General features: G+C 37.2%; 1 protein-coding gene across 3 annotated transcripts in view; it reads right to left on the bottom strand.

Annotated features, from left to right (window-relative positions):
• Window positions 1–18,351, bottom strand: part of IL1RAPL1 (interleukin 1 receptor accessory protein like 1) — a 1,343,469-nt gene that overhangs the window by 1,256,716 nt on the left and 68,402 nt on the right. Inside the window, exons 1-2 of one of the 3 annotated variants that reach the window (XM_045050815.1) lie at window positions 13,358–14,311; window positions 13,027–13,127 (exon numbers count right to left, since the gene is read on the bottom strand). The exons of 1 other annotated variant lie outside the window; for it this stretch is intronic. In XM_045050815.1, the coding sequence (XP_044906750.1) occupies window positions 13,027–13,047 (21 nt within the window). In that variant the 5' untranslated portion in view covers window positions 13,048–13,127; window positions 13,358–14,311. Of the gene's footprint in view, window positions 1–13,026; window positions 14,312–18,351 lie in introns of those variants that run through there. One more of the 3 variants, XM_045050814.1, reaches the window with a different exon arrangement.

The raw sequence follows: 18,351 nt of genomic DNA, 5'->3' as shown, positions 1-18,351 counted from the left end.
TGTGTTATGATTTCCAAATTCTAAGCAACTACCAGCCCAAATAACTAAATGCAACCTAGGGGTTGATGAGATGGACTAAAATATTGAAAAATAAGGATGACTTAGGAAGGTAAACCTCACCAGACTAGATGCTGGCTTGAATAGGTAGCTGGGGTTTTTCACCAACCAAGTAAAGCAGTTTATATTATAATTGTAAGGAGATTATAAGGAGAAGATTGTTGGTCCAGTTATACAAGGTGTTTTTAGCCAACTAGTTACAGTATCATAGAAACCAAATATGTTGTTTAGTACATTATTCAGTTGGTAGAAAGTTAACTAGTTTGATATTTAAAATGATAGCTTTCTTTATTCTAACCAATTCCCCAAGTCTCCCATAGTAAAAAGCTCTGCCATTACATACTGTTTTATTTAGTTTATTTTTGTTCCCTATTTTGGAGGCAACAGAAGAGCCTCTGGAAACCCATAAAATGTCTCATTTAAAAATGATAACACAATTAACAACAATTATGCTCATCAATGTGACATTAATTTAGAAATTAAATTAAAACCACAAATTTAAAACTTTCAGTTCCTTTCAAAGCTTAATATTTAGTCAGTATTCAATAATTAAAATCTTCACAAAATTATTAAAACCCTACTAAAATCCTATGAGGTGTTAGGTACTTGGCTCATAGCTAAGGACCACTAAGTAAATAAAACGTGATTCCTACCATCAAAAATAATCCCAAATTTATGGACTGTTCAACAATCATATATGATATTACCTGCCATTTATATACCAATAATTTGGTTTCTAACAACTCACAATATGCAGAAAAAGCAATCAGTTTCCTTTTTGTCTTCTGGATAGACAAAGTGTTAGAAACCTGTTTAGTTTAATATCATAATAGTAAAGGTACAGTTGTAACACAGTAAAAGACATCAAGAGTTTTACCATATCTCCTAACATAAAACCCGAAGCAGTGCTATTTTCATGCCTTCTGAAAGGCACTAAGTATGTTTAACGTGATGAAAAATGTCCACAAATCAACCATTGTATCACATCTCATCCTTCCATTTATTCAAAGTCTAAGGAATTAAAGTACTGAAAATTATTTTCATCCAATAGTGGGTAGAATTTTGCCAACACCAAATATAGTCTTAAATATGTGGCATTGAGGGGTCCCTAGGTGGTTCAGTTGGTTGGGCATCTGAGTCTTGATTTTGGTTCAGGTTATTATCTCACAGTTCTATGAGAATGAGCCCCGTGTCAGGGTCTGTGTTGACAGCATGGAACCTGCTTGTGATTCTTTCTCTCTCCCCCTCTTTCCCTCTCTCTGTCCCTCCCCCACTCATGCTTTCTCCTTCTCTCAAAATAAATAAATAATCATTAAAAAATATGTGGGATTCTTATCACAGAACTACCCCTTACTCTGAAAATTCACTTATTGTTTTGAGTCCTAGTTGTCCCTCTGAAAAAGTTGACAATGAAATGAAATTTTAATACAAAATTACTTTGTAAATATAACAGATTTAAGATATTAGTTTTCTATGAGTAAACATACTTGTCAATAAAGAAATCTACAAAGTGCTCAGGAGAAGAATGTATTCTGCTTTTTTTCCCTTAACATAAAGAAGTTGTCATGCTGTTGTAGGCAGAACAATGGCCTCCAAAGATGCCCATGTCCAAATCCCTAGACCCTAGGAACATGTTACTCCTTACATGGCAAAAAGGACTTTGCAGATATGATTAAGGATCTTGAGATTATCATGGATTATGTATGTGAGCCCACAAGGATCCTTGTAAGTAAAAGAGGAAGTAAGGCAGAGAAGTAGATATGAACACAGAAGCAGAGGTCATGATGATGTGATTGTTAGCTTTCAAGATGAAAAGCAGGCCACAAGCCAAGGAATGTGGGAAGCCTCTTGAAGCAGCTGGAAAAGCACACAGCTTCTTCTTCAGAGTCTTGAGAAAAGAATGCAGCTCCACCAACACCTTCATTTCAGCCCAGTGAGACCAGTGTGAGACTACTGGCCTCCAGCACAGTAAAATAATCAATCTGTGCTGTTGTAACCCACTAACCTTGTGATCTTTTAACAGCCCTAGTAAACTAATATAAATGCCATAGGAGAGTGCGCAGTTGGATTCTAGTCCCCTGGGCTCTAAGTACAAGCACTGGGCTATGTGATTTTAAGTCCATCCCTCCCTGTTTTAAGTAGGGTAGTTGAATGAAAGTGATCTCTCAGGTCTCCTACATCTCAAAAAAACAAAAAAAAGAGTAATTAAACACGCTAACTTCTCCTTTCTTTCTCTTTTCCATCTTCTGTGCTTCCTCCCCTCCTTGAATTAAAAGAACTATTTCCTTTCTGTTGTATTTTATGCTTCAGGAAGAAGGTAATTCGTTGTGCTAGCTGGTCTGGTAAAAACTGCTGAGGGATAATGAGACCCACTTACCCTGATGAGCCATGTCAGCTGCTTTCCTTCACTGACAATAAGTATGGAAACTTCCCTTGCCCACTCCAATTTTCCCTGAGTCTATTTTCCGGGTCTCAAAATACACAGGCAGAAGTTACATAGGAATCCGATATGAACTCAAGGTCTCTAGAGAGTAGCTAGTTTCCTGGGCAATTATATGTAAAAATGTTCTCATCAAGATGATTCCCTTTAAAGACTGTCTTCAGCTCTAAGATTTTAAAAATTCATGATTTGTCATTCCCAATTATATGCAGGGAATTTATAAGAATCTGTGGGGAAAAAAAAAACAATCTGTGGTTTCTCTATATAAGGCCACTAACAACACAGTCAACCCTGAACCAAAAGGGTCCACTAAACTGCATATAACAATAGCCAGTAGCTAAAAAATGTATTTGTGCTTTGTTCAACCCTAAATTTTAATAATTTTAATGTAAGTCATGAATTTCAGGATTAAGATGACTGAAGTGTTTAGGCTTTAATTCTTTAAACATCAGTTTTGTCACAATATTAAAATGGGTGATTATTCAGTATTTAAAAGGACTTGAAGTTTTTTATTTTTTTTATTTTTGTAATAATTTTTTTTTACATTTTTATTTATTTTTGAGAGACAGAGCACAAGTGGGGGAAGGGCAGAGAGAGAATGAGACACAGAATCAGAAGCAGGCTCCAGGCTCTGAGCTGTCAGCGCAGAGCCCGATGCGGGGCTCAAACTCACAAACTGTGAGATCATGACCTGAGCCGAAGTTGGGCGCTTTAACCGACTGAGCCACCCAGGCGCCCCTAAAAACATTTTTTTAACGTGTATTCATTTTTGAGAGACAGAGAGAGACAGAGCATGAGCAGGAATGGGCAGAGAGAGGGAGACACAGAATCTGAAGCAGGCTCCAGGCTCTGAGCTGTCAGCACAGAGCCCGACATGGGGCTCGAACTCACGAACTGTGAGATCATGACCTGAGCCCAAGTTGGACGCTCAACCGACTGAGCCACCCAGGTGCCCCTCAAGTTTTATTTTTAAATAGTAAGGAAACATTATATTACAAGTACTCATACCCTTGTGAAAGAAGGCTGCATAAGTTCTATGGTTAAGATATAAATTCTACTCCTAGGTATTTACTCCAAAGAACTGAAAACAAATATTCAAATACTTGTGTATCAATGTCCACAGCATCACTATTCACTATTGCCAAAAAGCAGAAACAACTTAAGTGTTCATCAACAGATGAACGGATAAACAAAATACGGTATATACATACAATGAATTATTCAGTCATAAAAATTATGATGTATTGATACATGCTACAACATGGATGACCCTCAAAAACCCACTAAGGGAAAGAATCCAGACACAAAAGGTCACGTATTGCATGATTCAATTTATATAAAATCCAGAGTAGGTAAATCTATAGAGAGAGCAGATTAGTAGTTGCCAGCGGCTGGTGGTTAGGAAATTGGGAATGAGTGAACACATGCAGGTTTTCCTTCTGGGCTGATGAAAATGTTTTGGAACTAAATAACATGGATGGTTGCAGAACACTGTTCATGTTCTAAATCACACTACATTGTATGTTTTTAAATGGCTCATTTTATGTTCTGTGAATTTCACTTCAATTTTAAAACAAAGTTCTATGGTTAGACATAAGACAATTGACTTCTGGCCCTGCCACTTATAATGCAGCCTTTGGCAAGTTAAACTCTCCACTCAACTTTCAGAGTCATTTAATGAAGATTAAATGAAATACAGTATTTACATTAGCTGATGCATAGCATGTTATCAGGAAATTGAAACCTCCCTTTTCTGTATCTTTTGTTTTCTTATAGACTACTGAGACTTTAGAATACCAATTTATAAGCATCAACAAACAATCATCAAAAAAGGAAGAGGAAGGAAGAAAGGAAAGTGACATTACTATGCAACTTTCAATTATACTGAGGAATTAAACAGATGAAAGGATGACCTTTGGATGACCTTTGAATCTCTGAAAGTATACATCACACATCCTCATAGATATTATACACACCTTGGTGTTGTTGGTACTACAGAGTAATCAAGTCTTCAACAATAAGAGATTGGTTAAGTAAATTAAGACATCAATTCAACAGACTACTACACAGCCATTCTAATCACAGTGTAGATTTGCATTCAATGACACTGAAAGATATCTATGCCATAAAGGGGTTGGGGGTAGAAGACAGGCTCAAAATCGTTTACATTACATGATCCCTTTTATACCACATGTAAGCAAAAAGACTTTAAGAATATACACATAAAATGTAAACATTTTTAAATGCTGGTGTTAAGGATGACATGTGTAACAGTTTCAAAGTAAGTCAATAAAAACATCTATTTTGAAAAAAATATGTAATGAAGACAGTTTTTTAACATACCTTTCTCATTACTGTAGTATAAAATTAGTTGAGTTATAAATGTGTTCCCCTCTATTTGTGACATAAACAATTTTTTAACTCTTTTTCACAGAATTTTCTTTTGTAAGAAATATATAATTTATTAGCTATGTGGCTTCTGAAAAAATCATTTAACTTCTGCACATCAAAATACTGAAAAGTTGTGTTATATAGTTGGTACAAGAGTATCAGTCTTGTCACTGTGTGTGAGAGAAAAGGAACCAGGGTGAGAATCCACACAGAAGATAAAAAGATCTTGCATACTGCAGCACATCCATGTGAACTTTTAAACCCTCTCTTTCTCTGGGTGTTTAATTTGTGATGAAGCGGACCAGGAAAGTATACAGAGATAATTGCCAATGTGCATTCTTCCTAAGGTCAAATCCTCAGTTTTATATTTTTTTCAAAGAACTTAAGGATGCTTTACAGTCATTTTAGCGGTTAAGTTTAGAGGATGGAGCAATGAAATGAAAATGTGGTGGATTAAAAATTAAATACAGTGTGGCCATTATCATTGAAGGTATTTCAGCAGTCAAAAATTTGCATTAACAATCACGGAGGTGAGTTGTAATTGATCCCATCTACCAAAGTACTGTGCTTAACATTGATAAATTAATAATTCACATAGTAGGAAGGTACACAAAGTAGTATGTAGTATGGAATGTAGTTACCATAATGTACTCCCAACAACTAAATTTCTACAAGGCTTTGGGACTTGGAGTTGCCCATATACATATCCTGCATCATGAAGGGTTTTATCAGCACAATCTAATACCATTGTCTATTTGTTTTTGTATGATTTCTAGTTATTTTTTATATGGCTGTTACCCTCAACAATAGGTCCCCTTCTTTAGATTTCTCCTTACTACCCTCCTATCTGATGCTGCCTCCCCCATTCCTCACCCGTAAGTCTCCACAGTACTTAGCAAAATGCTGGACATTTGGTAGATGCTCTAATATATTTGTACTGTCTCAGTTAAAAGAATGACACAATATAAGCAGCAAATAGGTCTTGTAATGCAGCTTGTCTGTCAGTCCAACAGCAATGCCTATTTACACCAACCCACTGGAGCTTGGCAAACACGTCAAACAGCTGATGTGCTCAAGCAACCATTACATGACATGTTAGAGAAGCAGTGAGGGTAACAAAAGATGCTTTGAGGATGCCCTCAAATTTATCTTTCAACGCTACCATAGAACTTGGAAAGATCAGTTGCAACAAATAGTGTAGGCTATAGAAAGGAGAAATGGGGGTATGCATTTTCACTATTTGAAGCCCAAAAGTGTAAAGAAGGAAAACACACACACCAAGGAAACAACTGCTCACTGCTGCTATTGTATGTATGTCAAGAATTATCTTTACCAAATGGTGTCATATATTGTGGTCAGATATCTAGTTATTTCAGCCACATCCCATGCACACCCACCACTCACACATGCAAAAATATGTCCATCTCCCCATCATTTTCAATCATTACTTGTGAATTTCCCTATGTACCCCATCCAGGCTATTTTTAAAATATATGTACTGTGCATTAAAATTAAAATGAGAATATTATTTATATCTTCCTTGTTTTAAACCCCTACTTCCAGGCACGCTGACCTGGAGATTTAAGTGTATAAAATCAGTATATATCATGTCAAAATAGACCAGTATATTTTTCAAGTTCATTGAGTTAATTTTGATCTAAAAATCAAAATTTTAATAAGTCATGCATATCCCCATAAACTTATGTATTCTCCAACTTTAAAAAGATTGAGTTTTTATTTTTTCTTTTTTTAAGGCTATTAAAACAAAGTTTATTTTGATCCAAGAAAAAAAAGTAAAATTCTAAGGTGGTTATTTTTTCCAAAATAAATACATCTGCAATAGAACCGTATTTTCTCAGGCCAAAATTAGGACACATCTCTTGAAATGTAGGTAGATAACTCAGACTATCTGAAAATCAGGACAGTTAAAACATATCTAGGATAAATGGTGAGTGCACCTATTTTAACTCCAACAACGAAAAAAACTGATACATAAAATTTTCCTCCCTCAAAATATTTTGTTGGCACTAAGTCAATAAAAAGGGAACCATGATAGTTGTTTTCATCACCACAAAGTCTATCTCCATACCTGACAGATAATAAACACTTAATTTATATTGTTTCTTTGAGTGGAAGTGAGGGGAAAGGCGATTGTGGTTGTGTGTGTGTCAGAGAGAAAGAAAGTGGGGGAAGAGGGAGGGAGGGAGAGAGAGAAAGAATGAATATGAGAATGAGATTTTTGCCACAACACCAAAGAAATACCTTGGTCAATGGGAGGCACTTAAATGGTTTTCTTTTCCTTACTGAGCTCCATACTAATAAAGCAAATACAATCATTAGAAAAGAAGAATAAATGTGACTACAACAATAGGACATTAGTCAACTATTAGAAGCTAAATAAGCTTCTACTTAGTTTGAGGAGTAAAATATAATTTTAAGTAATTATTTAATTGAAGACAAACAACTACATTATGTGATTTCAAAACAAAATTCAAAGGACAGTGGTTTGGTATACTATTAATCTAAGACAACGCACCTTCAATATACTGAAAGAAAATCCAGGCTTCTCTATTATGTCTCCCAGAAAACTCAAAATTCTTATTTGATTATACAGGCCCACGTAAAGATGCAGGTTTGTCACAATTTCAACAACTGTGACCATACCCAGGGCTTTTGTAGTTTAAAACTGAAGTTAGAAGACAACTAAAATAAGTAACATCCATGCTTACAGCCAGTGTCATTCCTAGACAATTTGTGAAATAGGTACATTCATTTGTTCATTCATGTATTCAACACGGCAGATATACAATGTCAAAGACACCTGCAAGTGTGGCAAAGATAACGATCACCAAGAGTCATGGATCATGCCCTCAAATACTCTACAATCCCAGTTTGTCATGTCCTACCTCATGTCTTCCCCTAGCATGGGCCCAGTGCTCACATGGTACTCAGCTCTCTCTGCCCCAGAAGGCAGTGATCAGGGAAAAGCCCTCTTATACTAAGATACATGCCACAGAATGTGCTATCCACACAGGGATTATTAGCCTTTCAAGAGAACCCTGGAAATGAGGAAGTAGAAGGCACAGAACCATGAATACTTTTTCAGAGGGGTGAAATGAAGTTGTCCAACTAGGACATTGGCATTAAGGGATTCCTATATAGGGGGATGGCAAGAGTGGCAGTAGCTGTAACTGTTGCACAACCACTAGCAGGTAGGTTGTAAATATTTAAAGCATAACCCAGAGTCAGAAAATAGAAGTTAGGATGCCAAAGCCCCATTCCAGGATGAAAACTGGACAGAAGCCAGGTGAAAGTAGTGCCGAGCATCAGTGGTAGCCTCAGCTGTGCAAGACATGGGGACAAAGACGAACTGGGGTAGCCCATGCACCACCACTCCTAGTAGGTGGTCATTAAATCTTTGTCAGATCCAAACCTTTCCTCAAAAGACATCAGCCCCCTTCAGCTTTTATCTTTTCATTCACTCATTTAGCAGCTTTTAACTGAGTGATCAATAATCTCTCTCATGGTGACAAGATTCCTTTCACTTATCACATTTAGTATTCATATAAAAACATTATCATTTTATTTTTTTTAACATTCCTTCCTTGCTTCACTAGATAAAACACATAGGAATGTCTCCGGTTTACAAAGTTCAATTATAAGGTCTGAGGGATAAATTCAGTATCATGAACATTTAAAAGTGTAATTTGTCTTTAGAACTCTTCTTAATACCATCATACCCATACAGCTACAAATGTTGATATTTAAGCCTGTGGAGATTATGCGCTGTGCAGGCACAAAACCACTACTGAATATAAATTATTTTCAGTAAGAAAAAAGGGCTGTAATTTTTCTTAGTTATAAGAGAACATGTCAGAAAACGAAAATAGAGAAAAGCTAATCAAATTGCTTACAATTCTCATCCTGAGAAAGGTGAATCAATTTAACACTATGCTCTGAATACTATAAAGCTCATTTAGGAAAACACTGGAAAATAAATAAATACCAGTGCAGACCTACTGGTTTCAATCGTATTTCATATTAAATTGGCCAGGCAGAGCAAACATTTCAGTAACTCCAATGCTCCTTCTACTGAAAAAGGCCCACATGTTAAGAATCTGTAGGATGGCCCCAGATTCTGGTTTAGTAGTCTGGCGCACTAACTTATTGAAAGGAGAAGTTTTTAATTCCTCTGGCTAAAACAAATTTCTTGGCCGACCCAATGCATTAAGTTTCTATGGTTTGTTCTTGCAGATTCCCCTCTTGTTCAATAAATGTAGCCCAGACAGTGGTTTTGAATGATTATTACCCTGCTGGACTGGAAATTATTACACTGGATTGGAAATCCAGACTCCTTTGTCATCATAATTTCTTGGTAGACATCACAGACATTCAGGGGAAGCTCTAGTAATTTTAATGTAGCTCTTAAGTAACACATGAGCACTGGGCTACCAATTCAGTCTATGTTCACAACAGAAAGACTGTTAAGTACAAAATGTATTACTAATTACAACCAGTGTTTGTTTTTTTTTTTTTTTTACTATTAAATATGCTTATGTTCTTCAGGCTAGCAAGTGTGTTGGAACGAATTTTACAATTTTTGTTCAACTGAGATACCCAAGTATAACTAGGATACTCCATTTATCAGCTAGCAAGTTGGTGGGGCCCCTGAGATTAAAATGCCATTAAAATTTAAAGGCATAACTTGAAATGACCATGTCCTTTTGTCCCTTTGATTGACTTGTGAATGCCTTTTCTGGTTTTCAAAAGAGCCTTTCTGAAGGACTTGAGGAAAAAAGTAACTGTAATTCAGGAGCAACCGAGCCAGTTGTGAGCATTTCAAGAGGCCTGAGATTTAAACTGCAGGAGAATTATTACTTAATCAATGCTATTCATTAGGAGTTTTGACCACAGGTGTACTGTCTGCATTTACAGATATGAGCCTTGAAGTGTGCACATGGAAAAATACAACTTATAGTTTAGTTCTTCTCAGCATCACACCTTGGTATAATGATATGAATCATCTCAATCAACTTATCACTATTATTCCATGACTGGTCATCACATCAGAATTTCAACTCATCCTTTAGTGGGTTGTAATCTCTTTTTTAAGTTATCATATGGAGCTTTTTACTATAAGAAAATTATTTTTAGCATACAAAAGTTTGGGTTGAGGGCAATAAAGCTTGGGGAGTTTGTTTCCTCAAGTTTCTATTATTAGAGGGTAGTAGATCTGGGACTAGGATGCAGTCATTCTGATTACAACCCCTTTTCTGTTTTCTTTATACTGGGATGCTTCTTCTTGAGTACAAGGGACAATGTTGCTCTACTGTGAAAACTTTCAGGGTCCAAATAAACCCATAACCTACAATTACAGGGGCTGATTAGGGACGGAATCCTTTTTTTTTTTTTTTTTTTTGCCCCCATATGACAGGTGAGGCTGTTTTTTTTTTTTCTTTTTAGCTTTAACTTTTGGCTAAAAAGCTGTTCTCCCAAATTTTTTAGCCTTAAGGAACCAAAGTCATTTTGGGCTACATTTCCTCAACTGCAACAGGCCATATATACTATGATTGTTTCTAATAAATTTCTAGGCCCACTTAATTTGGCAGAGACCTGGACCAAAGTAGCACTTAAGAGAGAGCTTGTTGAACGAATGACTCAGCATTTCGAATATCTGTATTTATCTACAACATAGATAAAATATGTTGGACAAAGTCCATCTTTGTTCAACATAATATAGGAGGGCAATTTTTATGAGTGTTTCCTGATTGTGAAGTATGTGTCAAGTACTTAAGTTTCTTCACTTAATCTTCTTAACCACTGTGAGAGAGAATGAGTAGTATGATTATCTTCATTTTGTTACAATGCAAAGCAGGCACAGAAAAGTTAAGTAACCAGATCACTGGTATAACACAAAAAAATTCAGCTCCAAGTCTGTTTTATGACAAATCTCATGACTGTACCAAGTTGTCTCTGGCCCTCAGTGTATGAAAACCTTGGTAGCTAGAGGATATCATAAAAGGCAATACGCAGTTTCCAAAGCAAGCATTTGCCAACAGAGACCTTCGACTAGGAGAAATAAGGCACCCCAAGAGCTGGATGGACATGGCTATTTGGAATCTAGGACTAGGAATTTATGACATTAAGTAGTCATTCAAGACACGTTCATTGGCTACAGCTATTACAACTCATACAAACCTGGGGGCACCAAACTGTTTAAGAAAGCAGTTAGTTTGGAGATGCAGCCTGGAATCCAGTAGTATTGCCAAGGAATGGCTATAAAGAACCCCCTTGAAGAATTTCCATAACTGACTGCAAGCCATCTTAAATAAATATGCAATTTAAGTAAAAGAACAACTGAAAAGCAAGCAAGGCTTCAAGGAAAATTGCTTTTCTCCCAGATCCAAACAGCTCCCCAAGCAACGCCCACATCCAAAGAAACTCTAAGGCTGTCACTGTTTAAGGTTGAGGTCAGAATATCAATTACCAGGAGAGAAAGGGTCAAATATGCAGTCATCAAAAAGATGCTCAGATTCGGACATATGGGAGAACCAGATAGGGATAGAGTCACTAGCATGGGGAAAACAAAGACTTGTTGTCAGTAAAAAGACCAAAGTACATTTACTAGGATTAGGGCACAAGAGCCAAGTCAAGCAAGCAGCTGTGGATGTGGACCTAAACAAAAGACACTGATGAGTCAACGTAGCCCTCCAAAGTTGTCTGTGCTCTATTAGTTTTCTTTCACATTAAGTTTTTAGTTTAGAGTTGCAGTACAAACCCATGATACATGAAATCTATACTTAAGATTCAGGCAGACCCAGTTTGTGACCTATTTTACAAAGATTATTTTACAGGGTAACAGTACTGTAAATCTAGGTAAGAAGCTAATTAGTCACCATAACTATCTCGGGTAGTAGACACTGTATATTTCCCAAATGTGTATTTTTAAAAGGTAATTCAGTAGACATCAGAGCTCAAGAATGATTCCATTCACTTGCTTGGAATTAAAATAAATCATGACCATCTTGAAAAAAGTTACACATTTCTTCAACAGAAATCGTTTTCTTCAGTGAATTTAAAACTATGCCTAAAAGAAAACTAGAATCAACATGTCCTTAAAAGTAATAAGTATCTTTATACTACAATAAAACTGTCTTATTCAAGATGCAAATTGTTAACATACAGCACACTTAGAAACTACTGCTAGATAAATAACTAGCAGTGGTAAAATTTAGCCCCCAATACATGGTGGGATTAAATCTACTTTTTTTTTTTTTAAAGGCATCTGGCTGAACACAGTCACAAACTTATCCAGCAAGATCATTAGCAATTAATTCATTGTGGTTATGTAGCAAGGAAAGCCAGGTGATAGCAAAAATAAATCAGAATCACCTGCTTCATTGAAAGTTCTCACAACAGCTGACTACTGACTATTTTTTTTTTAAATGTTGATTTATTTTTTTTTTTTTTTTTTTTTTAAATTTTTTTTTTTTTTTTTTTTCAACATTTATTTATTTTTGGGACAGAGAGAGACACAGCATGAACGGGGGAGGGGCAGAGAGAGAGGGAGACACAGATCCGGAAACAGGCTCCAGGCTCTGAGCCATCAGCCCAGAGCCTGATGCGGGGCTCGAACTCACGGACCGCGAGATCGTGACCTGGCTGAAGTCGGACGCTCAACCGACTGCGCCACCCAGGCGCCCCAAATGTTGATTTATTTTTGAGAGAGAGAGAGCGCGCGCAAGCACGAGTGGGGCTAGAGCAAAGAGAGGGGGAGGCACAGATTCTGAAACAGGTTCCAGTTTTGAGCTGTCAGCACAGAGCTCCCCGCTGGGCTGGAACTCATGGACCCTGAGATCATGACCTGTGCTGAAGTCAGATGCTCAACCAACTGAGCCACCCAGGGGCCCCTCAACTGGCTACCTTTTTAAACCTAAAGCAAAAGGACCAAAAGAAATAACTGAAGATTCAAATTAGAAAGGTTTTACAGGTGCGTGTATTCATTCACACTTGAATCTTAGTAACTTTAATAGGGTCCTAACTACAGAATAGATTTCGTTTGTAAAACAATAGATTTCATTTTAAAACTACCCACTAATAAACTTTCTTTTGTACTTTGGAAGGAATTGATTAATTACCTTCTTAAACATCCAATTCATCTCTCTTCTTTGCCGCGTTTTCTTCTTAGGTCTCCTCTTTCACATGCTCATAAGATCCAAGAGAAGCTCTTGACCACCAGCTTCCCCAAAAACATTAGATTAAGCAGAATGTTAAATTCTTTCCATTATCCCCATTCGCAAATAGGTAGGGTCTACTCTTTTCTTTTTAGCAAGTTCAAAATCCACACAGGAAATGACTGGACAATTGGAGGCAATTTTACAGAACTTTTCACGGGATTTCCTGGCGTGCCATAAAGACAGCATTTCTTAATGTCCTAAAGCCACCCTTAGGGCAGGAACCCAGGCTCACACCAAGTCGAACCCTTGCTCCCTCTCTCCCTCTCACGGAGCTCCACCAAGGACTGGGCGAAGTCTGCAACCCTGTCAGCCTGGGCCTGCGCAGTCGAGTTTAAGTCTGCGCGGGGAAAGTGTGAGCCTGCGCAGTGAGCAAGGGCTCTAGCGGCGAGCGTGGGCGATAGTGCGATAGTGCCGCAAACACCAGAGACCGAGTGTTGTTCTCCCCAGCAGACAGCGCTGGGGGGGGGGGGGGGTTGTCTCTCATTTTTCACATTCCCTCCCAATTCCATGATATTTGGGAGTGTGGAAATAATCTTATTATTCACTAACGTCAGGAAATGTACTTTTTCAAATAATCTTATAATCTTATATATAATAATCAAATAATCACTCATAAGTTGTGTTGCCAGGTTTAGTAAATGATACAGGAATGCCAGTGTCATTAATATTTCAGTAATCAAAGAATAATTTGTTTAGCATAAACACACTCTATGAAACATTTGAGGCATACTTACACGAAAAAGTTTTCCTTGTTTTTCATCTGGGCATCCTGCATTTTATCTGGCAAGGCTACTTATCAAGTTAAAGGTCTTGTTAAAAAGTATAGCAATCACACCCCCAAAATTTTGCTTGTGAACAGTGACTCCCGGGCTTGGCTGACCACATTGCCTTTCAGTCTCAGTGGTCTGTCAGTTAGTTTTGCCCAGCCACAAGACTGCATTTGTAGTACAGACTTGTGCAGTGAAATAATATGTGTGCTTTACCAGAGTACATGCATTCTTAAGAATTTATTCTAATAAATGTTTAACCGTGTCTTGTTTAAGGAATCCAACACACTTTGTCCCCAAGTTAAATGTCTCCCTCTAAAAATCAAATGGATTTCATTTTTTCTCATTGCCAAGTAGTATTCCACAGCAACGTGGATGGAACTGGAGGGTATTATGGTAAGTGAAATAAGTCAGGCAGAGAAAAACAGATACCATATGTTTTCACTCATATGTGGATCCTGAGAAACTTAACAGAAGACCATGGGGGAGGGGAAAGGGGGAAAATTACTGGGAGGGGAGGGAGGCAAACCATAAGAGACTCTTAAAGACTGAGAACAAACTGAGGGTTGACGGGGGGGTGGGGGAGAGGGAAAAGTGGGTGATGGGCATGGAGGAGCAGACTTGTTGGGATGAGCACCGGGTGTTCTATGGAAACCAATTTGACAATAAATTATATTTTTTAAAAAAGCATATGGAAATAGGTGTGGATGTATTTATGCCATATGGCTTTATCTACTCAGAAGACCTGATTTAGAGTATAGCAAGTGGCCTGTATCTGGGCTCTTCCCTTCTACACGGGGGTCCGCTGGGAGTTGCCTAGTTCACCCTGCAGTAGCTACAACTCTGTGTCATGGCAATAAGCCCACCAAGTACAGTTCTCTGGGTTCTGAGCAAAAGTTACTCTTCCTGATTCACTACTGAATCAGGGCAGAGTACAGCTTACAGATGATGAACATGTGGGGAGAAAAAGGTTATGAGGTGGGGACAATACACAGTCTTGGATGAACTCCACAGAAAAGGGTAGAAAAACCAAGGAAAGACGAACAGTACCATTGGTGACGCTTAAAAGTTTAAGCCTCCGGAATGACTGGACAAAGCTAGCAATATAGAATCACCTTGGGGGAGATCAAAAAGGAAATTCAGTAGAGCTAAAATATTCCTGCAATCACTTGTCATCAATGCAAGCCAAGGATGGTTGGATAGAAATAGCCCCCTGCAGATATTTTTTGAAAGCCACTCCCAATAAAATCTTATTCTTTGAATTGACAATGCAGTTTTTATGCTTATCATATTTTTCCGAAATCATGGAATTCACATAGATATAAATATAGAAATTAAAAGTGTTTCCCTTCATATTCAAAAATTCTGAAAAGATACATTCTCAGATCAATGACAGTTCAGCTGAAAGCACAAGTGAATTTGCAGGGGGACAGTTAAAATGTAAAATTCAAGGTGTTCCCTGTGGATTTATAGTTTTGTTTGAAAAGTTAGTTACATTTCAAGGAATTTGATTTGTTGTCTTCTATTGGTATAGAAGAAACAGGAAAGACAACTATAATTATGCATACTTTGCAATGACTAGGCATTTAATATGCAATAAGATATTTGCTAGAGAAGTATGTCTATGGTTAGAACAGAAAACAGGCTCCAGGGTTATGTCAAGCTGCAAAATGATATGTATGCGAATGAATTCTTAGGCTCATTAATCATTTTTATACTTGAAGTGCTAAACTGCTAATGTTACACTGAGAGTGAAAATGAAGTAATTAAGGAGTTTAATAGCTACAGTCTTTTGAGGAGAAAACAAGTTGATAACGCTTCTTTTAATACGTTACATAAATTGGATGTTTTGTTAAACTACAAAAACCAGGTTCATCTATTGTGCAGCTTTAAATGGCACAAATCATTTGATTATGTTTGTATATGAGGTCAATAGATGGCTACGTAAAGGCAAGGCAGTTCACTAAACTATCACATTTATAAGAGAAAGTCTGTGTTACCAAGAGCACAAAAACACCTATCAGCCTCTCACCTTTTTCCCTTTTGATGTTCTAAAGCACTATTTCTCACATTATCTGTGGTGAAGGGCCAGTTTTTGTTCCTTTGTTCCCAACTCATCACAGATAAATTCTTTTGTAAGATACAATACCAATTACTTGAAAAATGAAACAAAATGGCATACAAAATACTAGCCTGTTTTTAAATTACTGGATTCAATGGACATAACAGTAATCAGTCACATTTCTATAAAAATGTCTAACCTCAATTACTCCACAGACCGGAAACAGTGTGAACACTCACAGCAGCTCACGCTGAGATGAACTACTCTAAAAGCAGAAGTCTGGGGGGCAATGGTTTGGTTATCCACCGACACCAGTTTACATAAGGGCTGCATGCTCAGGTCATCTACAGGCCAGGGATGCCAGTGAGGAGCTAATACTCCAAGTTAGCCTCCTGCTGCCTTTACCAAGGTTTATGAATTTGTCTAGGTAAGGGTAAGAATAGCACTCATGGTTAAGTATCTCTTGTTCCTTTCATAGGAATTTGCTTCTTTCTTCCTTAGTAACTCTAAATACATTTTCCCCCATTCGTTCCCCCTTCCTTTTTTTCCCTTATTTCTTCTTCCCATTTTAGGAGTGTTTCCATGCAGTTCAAAAACCTTGACCTTGTAGATGGGTAGAACTGGGTTTGAACTGACACTGCTGCATTCTGAGTATGAGAAGGCAGTCCAGGGACTCAATCCTGCTAAGTCAGGGTTTCTCGTCTGTAAAATGGCAACAATATTACCCTTCACAGAGTAGAAATGGCATTCTAAAATTAGATAAAAGGAAATAACATGTAATCATCAAATGCTGCTCACTTCTTCAATCCCTTTTTTCCCCATTTATTTCTTTTTTTCTCTTTCTTTTTTATTTTGGCGGTGAGGGAGAAATGTCTAAGAGAAAAAGCTATATTGGTATATGTTCAAGTTAATGTATTAGCAGTTATGCTTGCACCTTATAAATAGGACTCTGCTCAGAAAATTAATTAAATAAACCCAGTCAATCAACCAACAAATCAGATAAGCAAACAACAGACCTCACTCGGCCTTTTTTCCTTTCTCAGCTATCAGTACTCTCTCCACAGTGGCCAAAGCCAGAATCCTGGAAGCCAGACTCACACCTATCCTAATTCCAAATGTCACCAACCACATAAATTATCTGCCCCCCCCAATGATTTTCACATCCGTTTCTATACTTTGCCAGTGCTTCAGTTCTTTTCTGAGGTTTTGAAATTGATACTCCTATATATTTTCTCAAACCCGTCTAGTCAGTCATCTTCAACACTGCTATCAGGAGGCTCTTTCTAAAATAAAATCTTCCTTATAAGTAAATAAAATAAAGTAAATAAAATAAAATAAAATAAAATCCCCCTCAAATCAATCTCCTGCTTGAAACCTTCCACAGAGACTCTTTTACTATATGACCTATGGAGAAAAATTCAGAAGCCTGAAAGTTTAGAAGCTGTCACAGTTCTTAAATAGTTAAACTCTTTAAAAATTAGTTGGTAAATAACAGTTCCCCTAGACCCAAGCCCAAGGCACCTCTCTGTGACCCTGCCATCATCTAGCATCTAAACAGTTGATTCGTGGTAAAGGAAAGGACCTTCCACTCTCCAATAGAGCTGTCCTGATAGGTGGTATCCCAGCCTTACCAGATGGAAAATATTTTGAATATCTCTCCTGCTTACAAGTCCTGCACTGTCTAGTCTTGGACTACTTTTCCCTTTTCCAAGCAGGAAAAGTAGTGTACATATGGTCCCTTCCCTGTTTTTTGAACACATGCTGCACTAAGGCAGGGACAAGCATGCAGCACAATTTGACTCTAACATGAAACAGACATTTGAAGAGAAGGTCAGGCTTGCCATTTACCACACTCAGAAAGGACAGAGGTATAGCAGATAACAACCTTAAGGAATATAGAACGTTCCTTGATCATCAGAAAGGCTTATTCTGATATATCTAATGGATATCACGTGTAAATTGGTTTTCCTTATTATCAACTCATGTTCTATTTTGCATATTAACATTTTTATTAATTATATTTCCATGGTAGAAATAATCGTACATTTTATTTTCCATCTCCTGAAGCTAGAGTTTTTCCATGTAAACACAGAATACTATAATTATAAAAACCTAGCCCATTTAAAAGATTTTTCACTGTGATTAATTTAGTATAAAATATATTACTAAGGCTTCTCAGTGATCCATTTAATTTCAAGATTACTTAGTATAACAAATCCCCACCAAGCAAAAATATTTGGAATCAAACTTGACCTCAATCAATTAATAAATTTTTCAGCATTTACTTGTTAATGTGCACGTATATGAACTTTTATTAGCTGGATGTTGTTACAGATGCTAATTTTCCATTTTCTTTTTAATGACACAGTAGTAACCCTCAACTAAATTTTACTTTCA

Source organism: Felis catus, chromosome X, assembly GCF_018350175.1.
Source record: "Felis catus isolate Fca126 chromosome X, F.catus_Fca126_mat1.0, whole genome shotgun sequence".
In the NCBI taxonomy this organism is placed as follows: domain Eukaryota; kingdom Metazoa; phylum Chordata; class Mammalia; order Carnivora; family Felidae; genus Felis; species Felis catus.
Note: the sequence above shows the minus strand (reverse complement) of the source record. Positions and strands in the feature narration are given on the sequence as shown.